Source organism: Erpetoichthys calabaricus, chromosome 1 (genome assembly GCF_900747795.2).
Source record: "Erpetoichthys calabaricus chromosome 1, fErpCal1.3, whole genome shotgun sequence".
Lineage (NCBI taxonomy): Eukaryota > Metazoa > Chordata > Cladistia > Polypteriformes > Polypteridae > Erpetoichthys > Erpetoichthys calabaricus.
In genome coordinates this window covers 82,575,606-82,596,149 of record NC_041394.2, presented here as the reverse complement: position 1 = coordinate 82,596,149, position 20,544 = coordinate 82,575,606, and the positions used below count along the sequence as shown (strand labels likewise).

Below are 20,544 nucleotides of genomic sequence, written 5' to 3'. Positions count from 1 at the left end.
TTTCATGCATTATATTGTTAGTATAATATAAGCAGTCAGTCAGACAAGTATTGTTAAAAGAGTATTAAAGAATGATTTAGAATGGACCTTTGGAGAATAAGCGACAGTTTCCTTTAAATAATCACTTAGCGTCTTAGGTTTTATTTCTATATGTCAATAAGTTTGAAAAATGTTTCATTATATTGGCATATTGCACCTAAAATAAACCATCCATGTCTTTTTAAGCCACATGGCCATTCATAATGTACTTACCATTAACTGATCCAAATTCTTTTTCATGTGCTCTGGTGAGAATTTCTTTATAAAGTGCTTCTGCATCCTTGAATTTGCACTGCTTTAGATAGCAGGTGGCCTGTAGCATAAAGAATGTTGTGGAGAAGACATAAGAACTGCTGCAAATAATGTCATAAGAAAATGTACAAATAATTTATTATGTGGGATTTAAATTAGTCTATTATCTGATTTCTTTAAAATATAAAATTTAAGAAAATAGATAAACACAGAATTGCAGGATAATATGATTTCTTAAAAGAGCTTCATTGTAAAAACAAAAAAATAAATTAGATTATGAAGCACTGCTAAACTGACACTTAAATATTCAGCTGTTGGCAAAACACTACAGTAGATAATGATGTCAGTGATCTCACAAAGGTCTATATTTTTAGTCAATGTGTTTATAAAGTACATTATTGGATCTATCTAGAAAGTAATAAAATGGAAAAAAAACAACAAATGATGACATTTATTACTCTGTGATTTTTAATTTTACCAGGAAAAAAAATGCTACTACATTGAAGTCTCATGTATTTTACAAAAAATGTATAATTCTTCTTCTTCTTCCAACTGCTCCCGTTAGGGGTTGCCACAGCGGATCATCTTCTTCCATATCTTTCTGTCCTCTGCATCTTGTTCTGTTACACCCATCACCTGCATGTCCTCTCTCACCACATCCATAAACCATCGCTTAGGCCTTCCTCTTTTCCTCTTCCCTGGCAGCTCTATATCCGTCTGTCACAAATCACTCCTGACACTCTTCTCCACCCATTCCACCCTGCCTGCACTCTCTTTTTCACCTCTCTTCTACAATCCCCATTACTCTGTACTGCTGATCCCAAGTATTTAAACTCATCCACCTTCGCCAACTCTACTCCCTGCATCCTCACCATTCCACTGACCTTCCTCTCATTTACACACATGTATTCTGTCTTGTTCCTACTTACCTTCATTCCTCTCCTCTCTAGAGCATATCTCCACCTCTCCAGGGTCTCCTCAACCTGCTCCCTACTATCGCTACAGATCACAGTGTCATCAGCAAACATCACAGTTCACGGGGACTCCTGTCTAATCTTGTCTGTCAACCTGTCCATCACCATTGCAAATAAGAAAGGGCTCAGAGTCGATCCCTGATGTAATCCCACCTCTACTTTGAATGCATCTGTCACTCCTACCGCAGACCTCACCACAGTCACACTTCCCTCGTTCATATCCTTTACAACTCTTACGTACTTCTCTGCCACTCCCGACTTCCTCATACAATACCACAACTCCTCTCGAGGCACCCTGTCATATGCTTTCTCTGCTAAAAAATCCTTTTTGATTTAACTTCCCGTAACTGACCAACATAAAACAGTATAAAAATAAATGTCAAAAGGTCACTATTCACTCAGCAAGTGATTATCGTAAATTTTGAAGGTTCTTAGAGGAAAGTGATCAACTCATAATTTGTACATGTATAAATTCAGCTTTCACAATACACAATTTGTTCTTTTCTCACCAGGTTATTCTTTGTCTTAGCAACGTTAGGGTCATCTGAACCTAGCTTTGACTCGTAGATTTCCAGTGCTCGCCTATAATAATACTCCACTTCGTCATACTTTCCCTGGTTCTGACAGAGAAGGGCCAGATTGTTCAGCTGTTTTGCCACATCTGGGTGGTATTTGCCTAGGACCTTCCAGAAACAACAGAAATATGATATTAAGAAAAATATTGGTAGCTACAAATAAATAATGAGGCATTTTTACAGATCAGTTAACATTACCCATACCTCAATTACTTTCACAGCTAATTAATTGTACAAAAGTAAATTCTGACATATTGTCAAGACATCAATACCAGAAACACACATACACCAATAAACTCTGAATAGTTTTATTTTAATTATATAGTACATGGTATTTCAGCTTTATTTTCTTGATGAGAAAGGTTTTGAAGCTAAACACAATCAATATTAAATATATGTTTTGCAAATACAGGGCGAGTCAAAATTATGTTAACACTAATGGTACTGCTATATGTATACTTACTGTATATCCAATCTTTGTGGACAATTTATGTGCCATATATGTTACATGTGTTGAACATGATGATGAACAGGTTGAGACATTTCTGTAAATCATCTTGCACATATGAAGTATGTTTTGTGAATAAATTGTTTCTGCCACTCAAATGTTAAGCTATACAGGGTGAGTCAAAATGATGTTAATGAATAAAGGAATTATCATGGAATTCAGAACTATTGCCATAATTCAAAAAGTATGATCATTTTAGCATTTCCATGAAATTATTGAAAGAAAATCTAATAATGCATAACATTTCAGTAATGGTTTCAAATAAAATTGATGTCAGAGTAACAAATGCAGCACATTTTTTGATTGAGATGATGTCTGTTTGTTGCTCCACTTTCAGTTTTTATATTAGTAGTTCTAAGAGTCAAAATAATATAATTCAATGTCTGTTTGGATGTTTTCCAAACCATATCCCTCAACCTACCTTATCTATTCTTTATATAAAAGGGTTAATAATCTCAACCTAAATCAGTTACTCTGGCACCATAATGTGATATAATTATTCCCATCCAGTGGCAGTCATACCTTCTCTCGAATCTCCAAAGCTCTTTTGCATAAGGGTTCTGCTTCCTTGTATTTTCCTCTTTTCCCATACAGTACTGCCAAGTTATTCAATGTTGCGGCCACCTAAAAAGACAAAAGGTTCTTAGTCATTCTTTTGCATAGTTATTGGTACTGTTGTCCGTACAGGTCTGAGCTACTTTCAGCTTTCCACACAATTTTGTTGCTTACCATGCATAAAATAGAAAATACGAGATATTTGCATACATATTCAATAAAAAAACTACATGCTACAAATTAGATACTCTACAACAATTACACAAGTCAGTTTAATAGGCTTTTTTAAGGACATTTTATTGTTGTAACGATTTTTCTTCTGAATAAACTCATCAAAAATTTAGATATAGTTGACTCACAAAGTGTACAATGGTTATATTCTGGATACAGAATAAAAAGTTATCTTTTCACCACGACAATTTCCCAAAACAGCACTGAAGGTGAAGGTTCTTTGCAACACCTGTACATATGTATGTGTTAAATTTCAGCTACTATTAGCATGGTTTAGCAGCAGTCACATTAAATCGAGACACGTGCCAATGTCAAAACTGTAATATTAAAAAAGACAGTCAAAACACTGAGTGGCATAAACAGGTTGACAGATCAACCAATATTCATCTTGTGTCCCGGACTTGGGCCAGTTTGGGATACTTGTTGATAACATCTGCTCACTTTCTTAGCCACATTACACTCACACACACATTATATATTATATATATATATATATATTATATATATAGCTTTGCTCGCCAACCCCCTGGCCTGTGCTATGCACCAGCCACTTTGTTTCTCTGCCACATATGTGGATTTCACTTTCACTAAACAACAAATCTTATAATTCGCATGGATAGGCCTCTTCATTGGGAAGACACACTACTTTTCCCTGATGGCAACACGAATTGGACGATCTATAAATCTCCGACTTAAAGTTTAAAGCCGAACAATAACTACATAATTCTCTCAAATCACCTATGTCTATATATTCTATTTCTTTTCACTGTTCTATTTCACCGAGTAATAATTTCAGTTTGTTAGCGCTAATGCAATCTTTACTATCAGTTTTTTTGAGACTTTCGAATTTTAGTACTTTCATAATTTCTAACCTGCTCTGCATGTGTATCGTGCCAACGTTTTTGAACCTCTTTACGAAGTTCTTCTTTGTCTTCTACTCTTTGTCTTTTATTTCCGACCCCGCTTGGAGCTGAGAGCGTAGGAACTATGTCTGACAATAGCATTCAAACGAATGAGAAGTGATTAGGCAGTGGGTGTAGTTGTAAATGTTTGAGAGGAGGGCGGGACTTGTCAAAATCTCTTGGCAAATAGTCTCGTCTTGCGGGACCTGAAATTATCTCAGAGAAAGTCTCATCCCAGGATTTCCTTTTATAATAGATATACTGTATATACTAAGTGGCTTAGAAATTTGAAGTTAAGGTGGCACCAACAAAGTGATCGTTAGAATATCACCAATTTAACTTTGCTACATAGTTTATGCCACTTGGAGCTGAAAATATTAGTGATGCAGTTAGTACAAATTAATTAGTAACTTCCAATATCTACTTTGAAATTAACACTAAAACATCACATTCCTTATTAACTATCTGTTACTTCAAAGCAATACTATACCTTCAAAAGTGTTGCCGAAGTTTATTATAGATATAAGGAACCAATACAGTTCTGCCACAAGGTGGCTCACTATGGCAATCCTCTGAAACTGACCACATCATACTTCAGAATGAGATATCAATTATTTATAAAGTGTGGAAGATCACAATTACTGTACCACTCTGTAATCTATTTATATGATTTTTTTAAAGCTTTTTATATGTTGAAAATGAAAATGGTGAACAGAATAATAGGTAAGAAGCCTCACTCTTTTCCTCAAATGAAAACATTAACATAGAAACAGAACATTGGTTTAAGGGGGTATTTATTTTGGTTTGACATTTTGTTTTAAACAGGCTTTAGTTTACAAAGTCCTGCAAAAGTCAAAAGCTTCTTTCTAAACTAGTACACCAAGCCAAGGTAAGGTGCAAATCCAGATAAGGTTTTCAGAAGCAGGTTAACTCAGCTTTTAAAGCAATAAGAAGGCAACGTGAAAGCTCATCAGGATTCATAAGCTGAAGTAATGGATGCTTCACTGGCTACATAATTAATGCATAATGTCAATGCATTTTAGATCAACCATTGCACCAGGTGCTGAAATAATTATGGTTTGATTAATATGAAATGATCTGTGTGAGAAACCTTAAAAAAAATTTGAGCTATGCAGTGATCTCCTCTCTATGCCTCTGTATAACTTTACGAGCCACAGATTGCCTGGATTAAGTTGTAAACCTCAGAAAAACTAACTCAGAATTCAAAGAAATATTAACTTCATTAATGTTAACATATGATTTTTTTTTTATAATTGAACTATTCCTATGCACTTTGATTTAAAATTACTAACTTGTGGTGTCTGGTTTCGGACACTTAGAACAGCTTTCTGCAAGGCACTTCAAGTGTACTTTGCTACATTTCAATATATGATTTGAAATTACCTCACCCTTTAATCATATACTGAATTAAAACAAACAAAAATAAATGTCATTGCTATTACACCCAAGTTTAAGTAAATAAAGTAAGTAATATGAATGTTATATGAATGGAAGTGGAAAATATTTCTTGATGAAATTATAAACAATGTGAAACATAAAAACCTGGTAGATACAGTAGATCCCAAATGACAAACTTCTGCAAACCTTGCAATTTAAAAATGCTTCAGCACATTCACCTCCTCCTCACATTTGCTTTTAAATACTTAGTATATTTTCATTTGAGGGCATTTGGAAGTTCAGTATCATTTTGTAAATGACAGTCAGAAATTGATTATTTATGCTGAATTTCAATGGAGACGCAAGCTCAAAAGCTAAAATAAACCAGTACATTTCATTCTTGGGCAATCTGTCCATTGCAGGCTACATTTCTGCACAAATTCACACTTGGCCATTTTACAGTGGCCAATATAGGCAGGTTTTTTTTTTTTTTTGTAAAAGTGAGGCATATTTTATAAGTACTGCAGTATACAAAGGCTGAAGAATGGTCTGTTAGCATTCATTAAAAAGGTTTCCTTTTTAATCTATTCATCCATCTATTTCCAAACCTTCTTAATGAATTTATAGGAGTGCTCAAAGCCAGAGAATATCCTGTTGCATCTGGTGTAAGGCAGAAACCAACCCTGGTAGATGTACCATGCCATTGTAGGGCAGATTTATTCACATTCCACTTCATTAAGCAGATGCACTGTGAAGAGAATCTTGTCTTTTTTAATGTATGAATCCAAATAATTAAACATTACATCAACCAAATACATTCAACCCAAGCAGACAAACTCAGCTTTGTGGTACATGGACGTTGTACATTCACACAAGCTACTATACATTTATCTGAAACAGGTTCCCAGCCTGTCCTGCTCAATTTGTGCCATAGCTGCACGTGACTACACGCCCATCTTAGACAAGATCCTACCTGTCCCTGGCCACTTAGCTGACACCTCTGCAAGTTCACCAAGATAGTAAAACTGCTTGGTTTGTTTTTTTTGTCCCACAGACCACACGCAGCTAGTGGCCACATAAGTGGTGAAAAGGCTTAGCGTACAAAACTCTGACCTCTGACACAATAAAAACATACATTTTACTGTTTCCTCATTCCAAGCAAGTATTAACCCCAGAAATGACTTGCACCATCAAACTAATCAGTTTGTGTGAATGATCAATTCTAACAGCATAAATCAGCATTTTATCTCATTAGCAAAACATGCAAAAAGTTTAGTCTTTGAATTTCCTGGTTCCTGTAACTTGCAAAATATCTGAAATTTTTAGAGACAATCAGTGTAAAGTGTTCGACTATAATATGGTGAGTAAGTTGACTGTGAAAAGTATGGCTTTAATTAAATTAATTTTACAGAGTCTCTGATTTCAAAATTAATCTGAACAGATTTTTTAAAGATGATTTGAGATCAGTTAATGGAGAGAACTATGTCATCAGCACAGCGGGAAACTTTTTGTTTTATTTTTCCTCTTATAATTCATTTTAATTGGGATTGTTACCAAAGACAGATATCTAACAGTTCAAAAACACTTGCAAAAATGCACTGGCCACACCTGACAGTCCTACCTACTTTATGCTCTGATATTAAATGATATATAATATTGGAATTTAGTAGCTTCATCCACGTACATCACTGAATCCATACCCACATGTTCACAGTGCTGTGAAAAAAAACATCTCTTTTCCACTCTTATCAAATACTTTTTCTGCATTCACCGATAACAAGACCTCTGGAAGCTAAGATATTGAAGGAATATATAGATCATTAAACGATCAATGCAAGTTTGACAACAGATGTCTGTCTTTAAGAAATGCAGTTTGAGATATTATTGAAGGGGACACTCTCTGTTCTTTTCATTAAAACATATGCCAATACTTTAACATCATTGTTCAATAATACATTTGTTCTGTCACATATGTATTGACGAAGGTCTTTATTCTTGTTTGCAAAGACCGTGATCGATGCCTAAGGCAGAGTATGGGATAGCATGTTATCTTCTCTAGCTTCCACAAACATGGCTACCATTAACAAAGCTAATTTAACAGATAGCTTTTTTTTATGAAATCCTACTGAGCAGCCATCTGTACCTGCAGCTTTTCCACACTGCACTGCATTTACTGCTTCTTTGATTTTTGATGATCCTCAGTGGTATGTCCACTTCCTGCATGAGCAGCGCATCAAACTGTGGCAGTTCTAGTTTTATGAGTGAATCACAGCGTGAGCTTCCCCTTCATTACACTACAATATCTATAGAGATTTATATTATTACTTAAATGTGAATTTCCCCTTGGGATTAATAAAGTATCTATCTATCTATCTATCTATCTATCTATCTAAATATATTAGTTATTTCTTTATGTTCACTAACTTTTTTCTCCACTATGCTGTTATGTCTAGAAATGTATTCCACATTTCCTTGTCGAGCCAGAACCTTATTAGCTTTTTCTTTATACTCATAATTAGTGACATGACATAAAAATTAGTTGCACCATTTTTGTAGCAGTCAGAAGATAAATTTTGTTTGTAATGGCAACCTCCTCATACTGGTACATACTGAAGCAGTGAAGGAGTCCATCAGGTAAGCTGTTTTATATTTCTACGAAAGGAATAGTCAACACAAAAATGATTATTTAAAAAAATAATAATGTTGCTTGTAGTTATAAACTGTTAATCTCATGTTTTATGGAAAACTAGCAGTTGTGCGGGTGGAATAAACTGCAGTTACAGTCGCTAAATAAAGTTTCCCAAAGGGAAAATATAATATATATGTATATATAAAGTGGGCGCTTTTGAAGTGTTTTTTGAATGTTGATTAATGAAAACTGCCCACGCTTTTATTTTACGAGTGATGTATGAGAGACTTATTTTTTTACTTTTTAACTTAATATAAGCATGGTTTTTAAAAAGTATTTTTTATATATACTAGGGGGCTTTGCCCCCTGCTCGCCAACCCCCACGTTTGGTTTTCCGGATACACACTTTTAAGATTTTTTTTTTCTTTGAATTGTTGCTATTTCATTAGTTTCACTTTTATTTCAGAACTTCTGTAAAAACAATATTTGTAATCTTGCGAGTCCCAATATGCTGAATCTTTTTAATGAGGTCAGGATAGGTTTCTCTGTTTGGAATTTCAGCACAGACAAAACAATCTACATCATCAGTAGTTAATAATTTGTTTTTACAAAGTAAAAAAGTTAAAAGTAGAGTTCTGCATTGGACTCCTGTCTGTAAAGTCGTGCTATTTTTCTCTCACAGTTCCAAAGGTACAAGGGGTTACCAAGGTGATACCCCAGCTTTTGTCTAGGTTTTTGTACAAGGGCTAGACAGAACGTTTTTGACACCTGGGGTAAATTTAGCTTTTTAAATAAGCAGACAGATAAATAAATACACATTAACAAAGTAACCAATAAATGCATGTGCGGTAAACTCTGTTTTTGAAATTCTCAAGATTCTTTATTTGTCACATGCATAGTTATACAGGATAACACGCAGTGAAATGCATCCTGATCTGCTTATCAAAAACTGTGCAAAGTTAGAAGAATATCAGTTAGATTAACAAAAAGTCATAGATTGAAAGGTAACAGTATAGTAGAACATAATAAGTAAAATTATGTGAATAAAGTAGAATTAAGTGTTAAGGTGCAATAGTGTACTAATTATTGTGCAAAACCAAAGTTAGACTGGTGCATACAGTAGTTAAATGAGGCAGTTTCAGTGCATCTGGAAAGTATTCATAGCGCATCACTTTTTCCACATTTTGTTATGTTACAGCCTTATTCCAAAATGGATTAAATTCGCTGCGGTGGGTTGGCACCCTGCCCGGGATTGGTTCCTGCCTTGTGCCCTGTGTTGGCTGGGATTGGCTCCAGCAGACCCCCCGTGACCCTGTGTTTGGATTCAGCGGGTTGGAAAATGGATGGATGGATTAAATTAATTTTTTTCCTCAGAATTCTACACACAACACCCCATGATGACAACGTGAAAAAAGTTTACTTGAGGTTTTTGCAAATTTATTAAAAAGAATGAGAAGCTCAGTCATCCGGGAGGGGCTCAGAGTAGAGCCGCTGCTCCTCAGCTTCGAGAGGAGTCAGATGAGGTGGCTTGGGCATCTGATCAGGATGCCTCCTGGACGCCTCCCTGGTGAGGTGTTCCGGGCATGTCTAACTGGGAGGAGGCCCCGGGGAAGACCCAGGACACGCTGGAGGGACTATGTCTCTCGGCTGGCCTGGGAACGCCTTGGGATTCCCCCGTAAGAGCTAGAAGAAGTGGCCGGGGAGATGGAAGTCTGGGCATCTTTGCTCAAGCTGCTGCCCCCACGACCCGACCTCGGATAAGCGGAAGAGAATGGATGGATGGATGAAAAATAAAAAAACTGAGAAATCACATGTACAGTGGTGTGAAAAACTATTTGCCCCCTTCCTGATTTCTTATTCTTTTGCATGTTTGTCACACAAAATGTTTCTGATCATCAGACACATTTAACCATTAGTCAAATATAACACAAGTAAACACAAAATGCAGTTTGTAAATGGTGGTTTTTATTATTTAGGGAGAAAAAAAAATCCAAACCTATATGGCCCTGTGTGAAAAAGTAATTGCCCCCTGAACCTAATAACTGGTTGGGCCACCCTTAGCAGCAATAACTGCAATCAAGCGTTTGCGATAACTTGCAATGAGTCTTTTACAGCGCTCTGGAGGAATTTTGGCCCACTCATCTTTGCAAAATTGTTGTAATTCAGCTTTATTTGAGGGTTTTCTAGCATGAACCGCCTTTTTAAGGTCATGCCATAGCATCTCAATTGGATTCAGGTCAGGACTTTGACTAGGCCACTCCAAAGTCTTCATTTTGTTTTTCTTCAGCCATTCAGAGGTGGATTTGCTGGTGTGTTTTGGGTCATTGTCCTGTTGCAGCACCCAAGATCGCTTCAGCTTGAGTTGACGAACAGATGGCCGGACATTCTCCTTCAGGATTTTTTGGTAAACAGTAGAATTCATGGTTCCATCTATCACAGCAAGCCTTCCAGGTCCTGAAGCAGCAAAACAACCCCAGACCATCACACTACCACCACCATATTTTACTGTTGGTATGATGTTCTTTTTCTGAAATGCTGTGTTCCTTTTACGGCAGATGTAACGGGACATTTGCCTTCCAAAAAGTTCAACTTTTGTCTCATCAGTCCACAAGGTATTTTCCCAAAAGTCTTGGCAATCATTGAGATGTTTCTTAGCAAAATTGAGACGAGCCCTAATGTTCTTTTTGCTTAACAGTGGTTTGCGTCTTGGAAATCTGCCATGCAGGCCGTTTTTGCCCAGTCTCTTTCTTATGGTGGAGTCGTGAACACTGACCTTAATTGAGGCAAGTGAGGCCTGCAGTTCTTTAGACGTTGTCCTGGGGTCTTTTGTGACCTCTCGGATGAGTCGTCTCTGCGCTCTTGGGGTAATTTTGGTCGGCCGGCCACTCCTGGGAAGGTTCACCACTGTTCCATGTTTTTGCCATTTGTGGATAATGGCTCTCACTGTGGTTCGCTGGAGTCCCAAAGCTTTAGAAATGGCTTTATAACCTTTACCAGACTGATAGATCTCAATTACTTCTGTTCTCATTTGTTCCTGAATTTCTTTGGATCTTGGCATGATGTCTAGCTTTTGAGGTGCTTTTGGTCTACTTCTCTGTGTCAGGCAGCTCCTATTTAAGTAATTTCTTGATTGAAACAGGTGTGGCAGTAATCAGGCCTGGGGGTGGCTACGGAAATTGAACTCAGGTGTGATACACCACAGTTAGGTTATTTTTTAACAAGGGGGCAATTATTTTTTCACACAGGGCCATGTAGGTTTGGATTTTTTTTCTCCCTAAATAATAAACACCATCATTTAAAAACTGCATTTTGTGTTTACTTGTGTTATATTTGACTAATGGTTAAATGTGTTTGATGATCAGAAACATTTTGTGTGACAAACATGCAAAAGAATAAGAAATCAGGAAGGGGGCAAATAGTTTTTCACACCACTGTACATAAGTATTCACAGCCTTTGCTCAATGCTTTGTCGATGCACCTTTGGCAGCAATTACAGCCTCAAGTCTTTTTGAATATGATGCCACAAGCTTGGCACACCTATCAAGCACCATCAGGTTGGATGGGAAGCGTCGGTGCACAGCCATTTTAAGATCTCTCCAGGGATGTTCAATCGGATTCAAGTCTGGGCTCTGGCTGGGCCACTCAAGGACATTCACAGAGTTGTCCTGAAGCCACTCCTTAGATATCTTGGCTGTGTGCTTAGGGTTGTTGTCCTGCTGAAAGATGAACCGTCGCCCCAGTCTGAGGTCAAGAGCGCTCTGGAGCAGGTTTTCATCCAGGATGTCTCTACATTGCTGCAGTCATCTTTCCCTTAATCCTGATTAGTCTCCCAGTCCTTGCTGCTGAAAAACATCCCCACAGCATGATGCTGCCACCACCATGCTTCACTGTAGGGATGGTATTGGCCTGGTGATGAGCGGTGCCTGGTTTCCTCCAAACGTGACGCCTGGTGATTCACACCAAAGAGTTCAATCTTTGTCTCATCAGACCAGAGAATTTTCTTTCTCATGGTCTGAGAGTCCTTCAGGGGCCTTTTGGCAAACTCCAGGCAGGCTGCCATGTGCCTTTTACTAAGGAGTGGCTTTCATCTGGCCACTCTACCATACAGGCCTGATTGGTGGATTGCTGCAGATGGTTGTCCTTCTGGAAGGTTCTCCTCTCTCCACAGAGGACCTCTGGAGCTCTGACAGAGTGACCATCACGTTCTTGGTCACCTCCCTGACTAAGGCCCTTCTCCCCCGATTGCTCAGTTTAGATGGCCGGCCAGCTCTAGGAAGAGTCCTGGTAGTTTCAAACTTCTTCCACTTACGGATGATGGAGGCCACTGTGCTCATTGGGACCTTCAAAGCAGCAGAAATTTTTCTGTAACCTTCCCCAGATTTGTGCCTCGAGACAATCCTGTCTCGGAGGTCTACAGACAATTCCTTTGACTTCATGCTTGGTTTGTGCTCTGACATAAACTGTCAACTGTGGGACCTTATATAGACAGGTATGTGCCTTTCCAAATCATGTCCAATCAACTGAATTTACCACAGGTGGACTCCAATTAAGCTGCAGAAACATCTCAAGGATGATCAGGGGAAACAGGATGCACCTGAGCTCAATTTTGAGCTTCATGGCAAAGGCTGTGAATACTTAGGTACATGTGCTTTCTCAATGTTTTTATTTTTAATAAATTTGAAAAAATTTCAAGTAAACTTTTTTCACGTTGTCATTATGGGGTGTTGTGTGTAGAATTCTGAGGAAAAAAATGAATTTAATCCATTTTAGAATAAGGCTGTAACATAACAAAATGTGGAAAAAGTGATGCGCGGTCAATACTTTCCGGATGCACTGGCTACTGCGATCTTTACTTTCTTTTTTTATATTTTCTAATTTTCCTGCTTTCATATCCTTTAACTTTCTCCACATGTGTATAGCGCCGTTTTTTTTTTTTTTTTTTGAGCCTAATTTCTAATTTCTAATTAAATATCGATTACAAGATTTGTACCAGACAACAAACAGGTGAAGTTTAAAAAAGCATGGTAATAATAAAATAAAAATTCGTAATGAAGCACAGAATATGTTCCACTGTACAAATGTGGAATCCCTCGAAATCTGCCAGGAATAGGTCCAACAATGTGGATTTGCATACTGGGCAAACAAACACACGTTTGTTTGAAAATTCATTCAGTTATTTTGGAGTAATGTGTGGTTATTGTGGTATACTATTACATCTTACCATTGAAATTCTAAAACTCCACAAAGTCTATAATTTAAATTGCACACACTATAACAAAAATACAAAATTTAATCAAAGCAGACAGTCATTTTTAAATGATATGCATTGTTTGTAAAGTGACTTTTAAATGATATGCATTTTTTGTAATAATGCACAGTGTTTGGGTTGCTTATGCATTATAACAACCCCTTAACTATTAAGTTTCTGAAATGCAACACTAGCCTGTATATTAAGTTGAACCAAAGGCAACCTACATGAAATAGGTTGTGAAAATCTGAGTTGTGATCTGAGGGTTTAAATGAGGCCCTTAGTGCGCAAAATGGATAAATGGCATCATACAAGGCCAAAAATGTCATAAAGATTGAGGATATTCCAATTTAATGTATGTAGCTGAAGGAAACAAAATTACAGTTACAACTGGCATCAATTGGGAGAAAAGATGAACAAAGCAAACAATAAAACAAGTGAAATTACTCACAGGCACTCAGCGCAATGTTCACAACATCCCAAATACATGTATTTTTGCCAAGATATTGTTAAACGATTTTTAGAAATGCTTCTTGTGAGTGAAAGTGGAACACACTAAAAGGAAAACGAGCATTTGTACTGAACACCCAACTCCCCCTCTCATTCATTAGTCAGATGTCCTACCCAGTAATAGCCCAAATAATTCATTGCCTACCATCCACTTTATGTGATAACATTTCAGAGTGTCATCTGCAAGACCTGTACAACTACAAATCAAAACGTTAAACATCATCAGGTGGAAAATATGCCTCACATTTATGCATATCCAAGATAATTCAGACACCCTAAGGTCTGTTCACTGCTGCAGTTTCTCAAACAGCCGATGAAAAATCCTGAAGCACTGAATTTGTGTCTTAATGACCAATGAATAAGGAGAGAGGCAGATCTTCAATTCAAAACCTCACATCCATTTTAACAAACACCAGTTGTGTGCAAGCACATTTTCAGGAAGTGATTTATTTAATAATAACAGTCAAAAAACACACATAGGTAGGTGGATTGTGAGATATGAATAATTTCAGGTTTTTTATGGACATTTTGATATTGTTTTGCGGTTGTTCAGTGTCAGTCTCAATTGACGCCTATTGTATCAGCATTTTGTTACCTTTGTTCTCCATAAAAACTTGAGATTAACAATTTTTCTCAGTCATAATTAAAGGTAATATGGAGTAAGCAACAGATAATAAAAATGTATATTTTTTTGGATGGCATATTCGTTTAAATGAAATGTACTATAAAACATTGTTTATTATGGCACTAGAGAGTGGTGACATATTGCACATTGGTTGAGCATACAAGAAAGAATTTCACTGTACACAAAACAATATTACTTCAGCTACTACATTGTACATATCATATACTTGAATATTAGATTAGCATATTAGAGATCTCAGTAATAATTACAGTAGTTCTGAAGCTATTCTAATTTGCAATTGACACAGAAATGGTCTGTCAGACATACTGTACTTTGAGCACTTCCAGCATTGAGTTTCTTGCATTAGTCTCCATTAAAATATCATTGTGAAGAAATAAACTTAATTTAATCTTCACTCGCTAAAATTAATGGATTTAATTGGCAAGAGTTGTATCAGTAGAGCAAAATGATACATAGTGATTTACATTCTAAAATGAGAAAGGAATGGTCTCAGATAAGAAATGCATAATATTTCAAGATTTATTGGAAATTACCACTAGCAATAAACAAGCTAAAAAAACATTGCCCTGAATAAGTGTAGTGAAATCTGAAATAGGTTTTGTTATTGCAGTAGACTTGTATTTAATTTTATAATGCATATTCTCATGTAATAGTTAATAATTCTGATTGCCAAAAATAAATACACCAGACACCAACTTCCAACGCCACTTTTGCAAGCGTACCATATGTGTTAACACACTAGCTCCTTGGACTGGTACACTCGGGACTACTTTCTCACATGTTGTGTACTGGCCATTTCAGAACAGGTTTTGTGAATGTTAAGCCTCTCATGATAGTAAACAAGAGCATGTCAAATGCCAAAGTAGTAACTTCAGAGCCTGTATATGAAAAATATTCTTCAGAATGATTTCTTTTCAAAATGTAAAATGAAGGAACTTACATACCCTAATTGACATTAGTTAATCTTTTAAATTAAATTATTAGAGAAGAATTTAAATTATACAGAAAGTCTGCTAAGGTTATTTATCTTTATATAATACTTCCCTTGTCAAATGCATATGGCTGATGCTTTACACCGATAGAAAAGTAATCTAAATTTATTACAAAACTTACTGCAGGGTGGTCCTTCCCAAGAGTCTTCTCCCGAATTGCAAGAGCATCATTAAGCAAGTGTGCAGCCTCCTTGTATTTATTCTGATCTCTATTCATAAAATAAATATACTTTACTAAGATTTATTAACAAAAAACAAAAAAAGTAAGTAATTATATCTATGCTCCTACATTAGATCTAACCAGATAAACTGTGTAACATCAATCAGCTAAACAATGTTTAAAAAGTGATTTATATAACTTTACTTCGTTCATTATGGAAATTTTACAATTTCACAAAAATGCACTTTGGAGTCTCAAATCTATCAAAATAATATAAACATTTCTCATGGGTGGGGGCTGAATTGAATTTAGTTTTGTTAAGTTTGTATGGAATGTTACATGCTTTAAATAAATTCAATAAAAGTAAAAATAATAATAATAAAATAAAAATTTCTTCCAAGTATAAATCTTTGGAATTTTGAAAGATTTAAAATACAAAATTGTCTTTGCAATGAGTAAGTGAATTCCTTCATAATATGTATGTATTAGCAACCTGAATAATATAGGATGTTGCTACTGTAAAGATCTTTAGCTGTTATTTAGAAAATGTAGCTTTTGTTAGAAATCAGCTATAAGGTGTGTTTAATGAAAAACTTCCTGATAGTCAATTTTACATTTTTGTATTAGTAAGAAAGATTTCTAAATCTGGATGTATGAGTATGAGGCATCCATTCTTGGGCATGTTACAGTAGGTAATTGTACAGACATTGTAATTCAAGCCAGTATTTTTAAGCAGGCACTATTCAGGTTACAACTACAGAGGAATAATAGGATTAAATGTGGCTGATGTAGATACAGTATATACATTTAAACCATAATTCACACTTCTCTTCCGAAGGACCTTATTTTACTATATTTAGTTGAAAGGTTCCATAACCTTGTAGTAGTCGTCTTAATCACTTAAATTCTCACCGTGTCTGTTCATAAAATGTTTTCTTGAAGTCATGTTTAAAACAAAAAACACTTTTTCTTTTCACATTGCTTTGCTTTTGCACTTTCTATGTGCTGCAAAAGTCAAAAGAGTGCGATTATATTTTGGTTTCTGTGGTATATTGGTATATACATTACCATATATAGTTTTCAAAATCTAGTATAAAGACGAGGAAAATGAAAATATACATTGAAAACTTTAAGAAAATAATGTGTTACCTTTCAGTATGTCTAGTTAATTAAATACGTAGGCCATATTTAAATTATTTTGCACACTGAACCCTAGAACTGTGACACTAATTACTTATAAAATTCTTTAGGGGTTAAAGTGCTCACAGCTCTACTAATTCCTAGCAATCCCCAAACACTCAACCTTATTTTTGGGAAAGCGCCCAATAGTCTGTCAAGAACTACTTCCAAATTGTTTGGCCATGGTTTCAAAATTGCACATAAATAAATAAAAAAAAATTATTTGCCTAAATTTAAATTGTGTACCTATTAATTAATATGTCAGCCAACAAAATTGGAAAGAAAGTGTGTGGCATCATAATGTTTGTTTGTCGAATTTCTTCAGGAACAGGTTTAGCTTGCCCAAGGCCACCATAAACAAATGACCCGTGGAAAGCCCTCTTCCCTGTGTTAATCTTCATGTTGAACATTGCTGCATTTCTTAGTTAGTGAAACTGGATGTGCCTCAAATCTTAGATTTACAATTAAAATTTCATTACATATCTACTCATCTTGTTGTATTGCCTAATCTTCTTTTGATAAAATATGTGGAGTGTGCAACATTATTTGTTTGCTAAAAAACATTTAAAAAAATAGTTCCTGTTATTAGAATGACAAAACAACAAAGTAGCAACACGATCAAAGATTCCAACCTGTATACAAGAGCTAGAATGTTCAACATAGTTGCCACATCAGGGTGGTCATGGCCTGATGTTTTTTCCAAGTCCTCTAATGCCTGTTTGCAGAGTGGTACTGCAACCTCATAACGACCTTGTGAAGCATACTGAATCACCAAATTGTGAAGGGTCCGCAAACGAGCTGGAATCTCATACCCCCCATGCTGTGCAGCCACATCCCCGCTGCTTGGAGGCTGTGCTGTGTGGACAAAAATGGATACATTAGAATTAACATTCTGCAAAAGTTCTCTGGTTTGTGAAACATAAGCCATTACTGCCACTCTGAATAATACAAAGGATACTAATGAAAGATTTATATCCATCAGTGCTTTTAACTGCATATTCTGAAATGCTTTGCATTAAGGATATTGCAATTCTTTAGTTTTTCTTATAACCATGCAACATGGGTAAGTAATTAAACATTAATATACGTTGTACTAAATTATTTCTTTCATCAGTGTTTAAAACATCATATAAGTTGCAGAAAAATTCATACAGTTCATGTTAGCATCAAGGTTTAAAGTTGAATGCATTATCAGAGATATAACATACTGACAGACAGACAGGATGGTTGTTTTTGTATTTATGCATTTAAACACTTTAAGTAAATAAAGGGAGCAGCAGAGACTTTTTTGTTCACAGAAAGGTCATGGGATGCTTTTCAGAAAATATCAAGTCTTCATACAGCTATAAACCTCTTAGTGACTCTTCCAAATACAGTGCAAGCAGACTAGCAGGCAGGCATTGGCTCTCATTTTCTCTGTGCTTCCCCACACCAACAGGAAACTCAAAGGACATTTTTTATAGCAGAAAGTAAACGAAATCTTCCTCAAGTTAAAGGTCTCTAAGTTACATTATAAAGCACAAATTTAACGGTCTTTGTTTAATACCAACTATGTTACCTGTCAAATGCACGTAATAAAATACATTTAAAAATATTTAATATCTCTTACTCTATGTGTACTTTCAGTGCCTTTCCTTGCTATCCGCATGTATCTGAAACCCCTCTTGACTGACGGTGCCGTCTCGAGCCATAAAGTCTGCTTCTCAGACTTTCTTTATTCACCTCCTGTCCACTTTTATACTCGCCATCTTTGAAAGTGACTTTCAGCATGCCTCCTACACCTTTACTCCTCCTTGTGTGTCTCACTCTCGAAATTCCTCTTTCAACCACCTCAGCAAAGCTGATCTGACTAATCACACCAAAACTAAGCTGACCCATCAGATAGCTCAGATGGACCGGAATCACACAATAACCTTAGTATTTTATTATATACTTTACTAGACAGCCAATACATTGTTAAGCCTTTATTTTACACGAGTGCAGGTACATGATAGCTTTAAGGGGTGACTTTGTTGCTGTCAACAGTTTTTCATACATTCTTACTGCCTTCCCAATGGAATAAGAGTCAAGAAAGCCACTGTGATTAAACTTAAAAAGGCTCTAATTTAAAATATCCTTTCTTTTCTTCTTAAGTGTACAATATTTTCACAATCCTTCCTACCTAAAAATAATTTCAAGTTAAATATTTGTAATTTACTGTATATTTCTTTCAATATTTATTAATAAACTACAACTTTTGATTTTTTCCCCATATATTTCATATAGATCTAAGGTTAGACACTAGATTTTCTAATTAACATGTAATCACACATTTTAGCTGACTATCCCAAGGATCAGTGAACAAGCAGACATCAAAAAAGCAGCTAAATGTGCTGTTATAAGAACCAGTCAATTGTATACATTTAGTTTGACACCAGGACGACCTTGTTCACTATAAAAAATATTTAAAAGGATTATATTCTCACTGGCCACAAAACAAAAAAAACATTCTGCTAAATATTATTTTAGGATAACTTTGGATTTACAAAAAAAAAAAAAAATCTATATATATATATAATTCACTAACTCCATGGCAAGCAAGACGCATGCAAGACTGAGCCCCGCCCACCAACAATTCACTAAGTAGCCGACCATGGCACACGCACTACAGAGCCAACAATTCGCGCGAGAGCGAAAGCATTTGCCAAGAATGTTTTCATTAATCAAGAACGAAAGTTGGAGGTTTCAAAAAGATATGCCTGTATCTGCCAAAACCAGTTTCCAGTCACGGACAATAATGTTGCTGTCTCCAGAGTTTCATCTTTTCGTTCACTTACAGCACACAGGCACGTGAGAGAGAGAGAGAAAGAGAGAGAGAGAGAGAGAGAGAGACAGACACACACACACACAGGCACGCGCAAGAGAGAGGGACACAGACACACACACACACACACACACACAGGCGCGAGTGAGAGAGAATCCCTGACCCCATCAGATTCAAATTCGCCTTTTACGTTTACACGCAGACAATTTCCTGTTATTAATTGTCATTGCAAAGGCCAATCTAAGGTACAGGGACACACTTTCAAAACGATATGCCTGTATCTGCCAAACCCAGTTTTCAGTGACGGACAATTGTATGTTGCTCTCTCCAGAGTTCCATCTTTTCATTCAATTACAGTTGTATCCTCAAACCCACCCCATTTGGACAACTGTGTCTTTCAGGAAGTGTTCACCCATCAATACATAATTATGCGGCGTTAGTGTATATATATATATATATTATATATTAACAAATCTGTAAAATAACTGCAGTGTGGTCACATTTTTTAAATCAAAATTGCAATCTTTATCAGATTTTAATTATTATTAAACTGCAGTTTTATATAACATCATAATTTAAGCTCTTACTTTTTTCTTAGTAGAAAGTTTAAGGAAAGATAAAAAAAAGACATTCACACCAAATATAAAAACACTGTATATACACAAATGATTGCAAAAATTATCTATGTATAAAATTTTTTGTAATTGATATTCTTTTCATATATAAACCCTTAAACATTGTTTCCCAAGCAGTTCAGAGAAACTCTGCTAGATGAATCATGGTCATATATGCTCTTCCAAGGGTCACGTTCCGGGCTTGTCTGAGGAAAGCACCATTTCTTTTGAACCCTGTCCTTCTCTTAACCGACGACACCATGAACTTCAAATTAAAAATTAAAGATTAAAATTCCAGATAACAGTTAAAAAGTAAATACTTCCAATAT

General features: G+C 35.9%; 1 protein-coding gene across 4 annotated transcripts in view; it reads right to left on the bottom strand.

Moving 5' to 3' along the window:
- LOC114652632 (kinesin light chain 2-like) overlaps positions 1 to 20,544 on the bottom strand; it is a 67,706-nt gene that overhangs the window by 15,409 nt on the left and 31,753 nt on the right. For all 4 annotated transcript variants that reach the window (XM_028802991.2, XM_051931684.1, XM_051931688.1 and 1 more), the window contains exons 5-9: positions 17,431 to 17,653; positions 15,581 to 15,668; positions 2,871 to 2,972; positions 1,775 to 1,948; positions 253 to 352 (exon numbers count right to left, since the gene is read on the bottom strand). In XM_028802991.2, the coding sequence (XP_028658824.1) occupies positions 253 to 352; positions 1,775 to 1,948; positions 2,871 to 2,972; positions 15,581 to 15,668; positions 17,431 to 17,653 (687 nt within the window). The remainder of the gene's footprint in view (positions 1 to 252; positions 353 to 1,774; positions 1,949 to 2,870; positions 2,973 to 15,580; positions 15,669 to 17,430; positions 17,654 to 20,544) is intronic.